Source organism: Anser anser (assembly GCF_964211835.1).
Source record: "Anser anser genome assembly, chromosome: 21".
NCBI lineage: Eukaryota > Metazoa > Chordata > Aves > Anseriformes > Anatidae > Anser > Anser anser.
Window position 1 is genome coordinate 6891077 of NC_139742.1, and position 6994 is coordinate 6898070.

At 48.1% G+C, this 6994-nt stretch overlaps 1 protein-coding gene across 6 annotated transcripts in view; it reads left to right on the top strand.

Moving 5' to 3' along the window:
• Positions 1-5473, top strand: part of NUP188 (nucleoporin 188) — a 27580-nt gene extending 22107 nt beyond the window's left edge. For all 6 annotated transcript variants that reach the window (XM_083807914.1, XM_083807915.1, XM_083807911.1 and 3 more), the window contains exons 36-44: positions 249-341; positions 570-728; positions 1101-1238; positions 1701-1775; positions 2497-2706; positions 3494-3625; positions 3761-3831; positions 4264-4393; positions 4618-5473. In XM_083807914.1, the coding sequence (XP_083664040.1) occupies positions 249-341; positions 570-728; positions 1101-1238; positions 1701-1775; positions 2497-2706; positions 3494-3625; positions 3761-3831; positions 4264-4393; positions 4618-4788 (1179 nt within the window). In that variant the 3' untranslated portion in view covers positions 4789-5473. The remainder of the gene's footprint in view (positions 1-248; positions 342-569; positions 729-1100; positions 1239-1700; positions 1776-2496; positions 2707-3493; positions 3626-3760; positions 3832-4263; positions 4394-4617) is intronic.
• The last annotated feature ends 1521 nt before the right edge of the window (positions 5474-6994 follow it).

Below are 6994 nucleotides of genomic sequence, written 5' to 3' on the forward strand. Positions count from 1 at the left end.
TCCCAGCTATTTAAAGCAGTATTAAGTGTCGGAACCTAGTTTCTCATTATTTGCAATAAAATGTTATTTATCTATTACAATTTCAACTTTCTGGAGGATTTAAGGTAAAAGCAAAATAATTCCAAAGCCATCTCTTCTCAAAGATTAGGTGTTTACCAAATTAGATGATACAGAAAGAGAGTTTGTAGTACTTCTTCTTAGGGGAGATGCATACAGATCTTAATGGTGGTTTGTTCTGTGCCTTGTAGGGAGCAGCAGCAGTGGCTGGAGCTGGTGTCACACAGAGTGTCTGCCTGCCCCTCCTGAGCGTGTACCAGCTCAGCAGTAATGGAGCCATTCAGGTGGGTGCTTCTGGGTAGAAATGTGCCAGAAGAGCTTGTGGGAATGTGCCAGGAGAGCTTGCCCTGCTCTGCCTTGTAGACTGGCTGGAGAGGAGCCCTCAGGGTGTGGGAGGACAGCAGCTCCCCTAGAACGTGGAGGCTTCCAAAATGAAGGGAAGGGGCTGTGGAATGTGCCACGCTGGGCAGCAGTGTAAATAAGTCATTTGTTTTTACATCTGTTTTGTTCAGACATCTGCTTCATCTCGAAAGTCTTTGGATGCTCCCTCTTGGCCTGGTGTTTATCGTCTCTCCATGTCCCTGATGGAGCGCCTTCTTAAGACGCTGAGATACAACTTCCTGACGGAGGCAATGGACTTCGTTGGTGTCCATCAGGAGAGGATCCTTCAGGTATGTCACGTACTTCCTCTGTGATGGCTCACTTGGCTTCTCTGTTGCAGTAGCAGTGGAAATGTGTCAGAAACTGTAGAAGCATTGAAAAGACATTGCTCCTGTCTCAGAAAGATTTACAATAGAAATAATTAAATAGTGGGAGAAGGCAGGAAGCCTGCAAGCCGTACAGTGAGGCAAGAGGTGGTTGTTCTGATGGAAGAATATAAAGTGCTGTGAGTCTCTGACCCATATGCTGTGTGGCTACTTTCGTGAAAGCATTCTCTGTCGTTAAGGGCAGATCTCTGCATCATCATCTTTTTCTTCTAGAGAAGGGAATGGACTCCCTGCTTCAGCCATCACTGCCCTGATTTACTTCTCTGTCCTTTCCAGTGCCTGAATGCAGTACGGACCGTACAGAGTTTGGCCTGTCTAGAAGAGGCTGATCACACTGTTGGCTTCATTCTCCAGCTCTCAAATTTCACAAAGGAGTGGCATTTCCACCTGCCACAGCTTATGAGGGACATGCAGGTAGGAGTTAGGATACTGCTGTAGATAATATACAGTGTTGGAGTGCAGGAAGTTGGATGTGGTAAGAGAAAGTGGCACTTTATTACCTTTTTATTACTGCTCTTTTAGTAGGAATTATTACAGAGATAATTTAAATGTCTGTTCTGTAACGCGAAGACCTCTACCTTGTCCTGAATTGAGCAAGGACAAGTGTTAGGTCCTTACCTAACATTTGATAAATAAAAAGATGAGTGCGGGGGACAGAGAGATGGTAGCTTGGAAAAGTGACCTGGGGAATTCTACATCTGACTCTCAGTTCCCAGTGCCAGGTGACTCAGAGAAAATACTGGGAAACCTAGAGACTGCATGACTTTTTATGGTCACGCTGTTCTGTTTAGCTGGCTTTTCTGGCTTCCACCAATGGCAATGAAAGGATGGGATTTGTTCTTTAATGAGGTTTCTCCCTCATCTTATTTATTCCAGGTGAATCTGTGTTACCTGTGTCAGGCCTGTACCTCCCTCCTGCACAGCCGCAAAATGCTCCAGCATTACCTACAGGTGAGATGGGGATCCTGAACCAAGTTAGGAGTGTTGTGCACCTATGCTCCCTGTTAAATGACAGATACTATTCAATATCTAGGCTCTGTTCCCAGTGGTGATTACTAACAATCATCAATAGCTAGGATTTGCATCTTTACATAGCAAAAAATCTTTGAATGATAGTCCAGACTTTACAAACTCTAGATTGTGTAAAGCCAGTCCTTAAGAAACAGCAGCCAGTGCCTGAGTGGTGCTGTTATCATTTTAGAGCTGCCTACACTGCAGCAAGAAAGCTGCATTGCTGTAGTGTTCTGTAGGGCCATTAATTAAGACACTACTGATGTGGTGTCCTTGATGTGGTTTAATTTGGTTAAGAGATAGAGCTCTTTTCTTGGAGAATCCTTTGTTGAATATGAGGTGGAGGTAATGGATTGCTACTGCTGTGCTGTTTCAGCATGGCTAAGGCTTGGTTTGTGATGATTAGGGGTTCTTTTCCCAGAACGTGAGATCTGAACAGCCTCTGCAGCAGCCCTGTAGAATTGAGTGCCTCCCCCCGATGCACACTAAGTGCAGATTCATGCACACTAAGTGCAGATTCTCATGCTTCTAGCAGGTGACAGAATTTGGGTGCCTTATTGCCTCATTCCTTCTGTTTGTAGCATTTTTTCCCTGAAAGCATCGGTCTTAGTGCAAAACAATCATGCCTGTGTCCAAGACAAAGTTTTTTCTCTCTCTACAGACAAAAAATGGTGACTCCCTTCCATCGAGTGTGACTCCACGAGTGCAGCGTAATCCCCAAGCCTCTTCCAAACATCCCAGCCCTGAGTCAGAGGCAGCGGAGCAGAAGGCACTGCTTATGGTGCAGTACAGCCTCTTGAAGATCCTCAGCAAATCTCTTGCTGCCCTGCGCCATTTCACCCCTGACGTCTGCCAGATACTCCTTGATCAGGTAGGGAAAGAGGAGAGATGCTGCTACCTGGGTGGGGAAGCTTCCAGCATCCCAAGTGATATTTTGGGTCCATGAAGTGAGGCATAGCCTGTCCTGCTTGAGCCAGTGACCTCGCTCTACATCTGTCCGCTGTCCTGCTGCACAAAGCAGGAAAGTGGGGCACAAGGAACTCCCCTTAGTTATCAGGCACTGGTCTGGAGAAAAAAAAGCTTGGCTGAGCTTTGGTGTGACTTGCACAACGTTGTGCACACACAGCCTTAGTGCAGCAGCCCCGTAACCCAGCTGGGTTTGTGTGCTCAGTGTGTCGGTCTTCAGCGAAGGTCACCTCTTGTTCTCCTCCTGTGCAGGTGTGACCTAGTGGCTGGTCTCCAAGTGCAGACAAGCAAGGTGTAATCCTTGAATCTGGCAGGGTCCTTCTGCTTTCTTCTGGATAGTAACTTGCTTTTCCTTGTGCTGCGTGCAGGTTACTTTTACCTGGGCTTTTGTAAACAGCCAGGAAGCAGTCATTACCTTAGCTTGCCACCGAGTGGCAGACTACACAGCTACACAGTCTGGGAGCTGTATGGCTCTGCTCATGCTTGTGAGCAGAACTGTACAGTCTGCGTGTGTAGCACTCTGCAGAGCACTCTGCTGTTCTGGCTGCACACTTGAGATTTGGGAAGGGACCTCAGTGCTTAAAGTTCTTCATACAAAAAGTATGATACAGGGATGAAATATTCCTGTTACCATGACAGTAGCATACTCATGGCCTCAAGGGTCATTCACTCCTCTTTCCTTTTCTCCTCAGTCACTGGACCTTGCAGAGTACAACGTGCTCTTTGTTTTGAGTTTCACCACACCAGCTTTTGATTCAGATGTCGCACCTTCCTTTGGGACCCTCCTTGCCACGGTCAATGTGGCCCTGAACATGCTGGGAGAGGTACTTTCCATTTCTCTGTTTGGGAAATCACAGCTGTTGCAGTAACCTCAGAGAACTTGTTCAGCTTATATTTTGAAGTGTGGGAGTATTTATTCCCTTGTATCTGCTGTCTCTGATGTTGTTTTTTCCTCTCAGCTGGATAAGAAGAAGGAACCTTTCCCTCAAGCTGCAGGGCTGAATATGCAAGAGGGAACCAAAACCCTCAAGTAAGTTTCTAGCTCTTTTATTTAGTCATGGCTGAGGAGCAGAACCCAGTGCTCCTCAGATCGGAACTGAGATTTAGACGTGTTGGTGTATCTTCAGAGCTTCTCATTCTGAGTCAAAGCAGTTCAGGTAGCCCATCAGAGACCGTCCAAAGCAAGGAGGGATGTTTTGGGGAGGTTGTGTGAAGCCATCCCATTTTAAGTCTGCCACTGAAGATGCAGGTAAAGTTGCTTAAAGCTTTTTTACCAGTACATTTAAGTCAAGAGTTCCCTGTGGCCACAGGACGTCTACTCTAGGCCATAGCTTTTGGCTATCACTGCCTGAGCAAAATCGGAGCTACAGCAGCGTTCTGTCACATGTACTCTGTGGGTGAAGTCTTTCTAAGGGTGAACCTAGAATGTCTGGCTCCTGCTGATCTGCGTTTCCTTGCACAGGTCTCTGCTCATGTTTACAATGGAAAACTGTTTCTACCTGCTCATCTCCCAGGCCGTGCGGTACTTGAGAGACCCAGCTGTGCATCCCCGTGATAAGCAGCGAATGAAACAGGAGCTCAGCTCTGAGCTGGTGAGCAGTTTGTACCGTCCTTTCTCACCGTTCAGTGTGAGTTGTCTTGTGGGAAGAGGTCGTTTGTCCTTGGCTGCCCAGGACAGCCGTTCTCCTGCGTGAGCCGCCAGCCTTAGGTATCTGAGGCTGCAGGCGGTGGTGGCTGTTCCTGTGCCACCTTGTTTGGGGAGGGAGAGGGATGCGTGCTTGGAAGAACCTAACTCGTTGCGTGCTTCTGATTTCAGAGTACCCTGCTTTCCAGCCTGTCTCGTTACTTCCGCCGTGGTGGTCCCTCTTCACCTGCCAGCGGGGTCCTTCCCTCTCCCCAGGGAAAGTCTGCCTCCAAGCTGGGTCCTGAGGGGCAGGAGCCTTTGTTTCAGCTCGTGCAGGCCTTTGTCCGGCACGTGCAGAGATAGATTCGATTCTGCCGCCGCCTCCCTTTGCAGGACTTGCACCAGAACGATTCATGTCCACCACAGAAGGCATCACCGTTGGCAGAGCTTGTAACGAGGACTGGGGCGGGAGGGAGGCCTGGTCCGGGCAGCGTTGTGAACCGAGCTGTAACAGCAGCAGCGAGATCCCGTTGAACTCTTGCGGTGCAGAAGCAGAGCGAATGTAAGGAGAGCTGAGAGGGGCTCCTCAGAGTGAGCAGCCCGCGCTCCACCTGCTAGAGCATCCTGGCCCAGGTACAAGTGCTGAACAGTCAAAACCTTTATTTTTATAGCTTGTACCTCCCAGCTGGGGCAGCTGGGGCTGGATGGAGAGAGGGGACAGACTTCCCTCTGGGCATTAACTCTGCTCTTAACACAAGGTGCAATCTGCCTCTCCCTCACAGTCAGAGTCCAGTTAAGGCACAACCTAGGGATCAGCCAGCAATTCAGAGACCATCTTTCTACTCCTATTTTTGTACTGAATGGTTCAAGGCAAGATGGTGTATGTGTGCTCACGCCTCCCCTCCACCCTGCAGTCTGTGTGTTGTGTGTGTTTCTGAAGAGCAAGGCCTCACTCAAGGTTTTTAAGTCAAAATTCCATTGCTCCAGTCTTGCAATTTTTTGTAACTGTGCCCTATTTATACTGATATTAAAACCTTTATAGACAGCAGCTGGATTCATGGTTTTGTACTGGGTGTAACAGCCTGCAGCACCAGTCTCTGCCTCTTCTGCGTAGTAGTTCTACTGCGTCAGTCAAGTACCAGCTAACAGTGGTGAGTTGTGGCTTGTGAGTGACAATCCAGATACAGTTGAAGAGTTTATAATCCAAGGTCGACTCCTTTGGCTTTCCCACACCCACTCCTTCTTTACTCTCCCGTTGGGGAGCTCACAGGAGGTTTTAAACGAGCATGGCTACGCAGTAACCCCCAGCCTGATGCTGCTGCACACGGTGTGGTCCGCGAGCACAGGTTGCTCTGAGCATAGCTCCAAGGGGCTGACATCTGTTGCAGCAGCTGGGGAGGGTGCAGGTTCCAGCTAGAAGAAAGACTTCGAGGTGTTTACAGCGAAGTTCTGTCGTGCTGTCGTGTCTTTCCCTCAAACTCCTTAAGGTTCTGAGGCTCAGCATGTGGTGGAGACCGGATGAGAAGGTCAGTGACTGCTGCTTAAAATAAAGCCTGAAATTTAGACAGACTTTTCTAAGGTACGAAATTAAATTTGAATGTAGCTGTGAGCTACTAATCTACTAGTTCTTTCCTAAAGAGACACTTGAGTGCTTCACCAGTCAGAACCTTTTTAATTTTGATGGTTTTAAGAGACCAGGGTGAGAAAATTGGATGATGTTGCTTTGAGGGTTGTTCTATTTTCCTTGTAAGCTTTTAAGTGATGGTGAAATTCTGTCACACTTGTTTGATCTAGTTTTACTCGCCCTGGAGGCTTTGGAGAGATTTGAACTAACTGGCTGGAGTAAAGTGGTCTTAGAAGGGAGAGGGGCTTGATTACCTCCCCAAAACTCAGGTGAGCTGCTTTGACAGGGAGGGGCGTGCTGTGGCAGTAGTCTGATTGTGTTTGGATGGCCGTGCTCAGCAGGTGCTGCGTGTGACTGGGGTTATGTGTAACGGGTAACACTTTGTGCCACAGGGGAGCTGTGAGTGCAGACACAGAGATGGGAAGGTGAACTTTACAGAGAAGATAGAAATGTGGGGACAGGAAGCAGAGCCAGAATTCAGTATCCCTAAACAAGCTCAGTAATATTCAGGGCTGTTAAGCCTGTTACTGCCAAACCCCTCAGAAGCAGCACTAGATTTCTTTTGCTTTCTCTACCGCTGGGGGAAAGGAGTGCTGGTGCTGGGCAGACCTCCTGGCTGTTCTGAGGGAAGAGACAACATTTTCTGCATCATTAAGCGCCGCTGCTGGTTTTGCTAAAGCTGTTATTTCTCTTTCTGTAACGTATCAAGGAGAGGGGTAACAGGGATGCCACCGTACTGGGGGAGAGGTACACACAGTCGGAGGGGAAGGGGCAGGTACAGATCTGCAGAAGCTAATCATTGCTATGGTAAAGCTCACTGAAACGGCAGCAGAAGTTGATTTTCTATTAACTCCATTTGAGATTGTTAGTTGTAAAAACCGGAGCTATTGCTACATTACAGAGCATTTTAACAGCTTCTTTTCCCAGGAGTTCCTTCCATCCCTC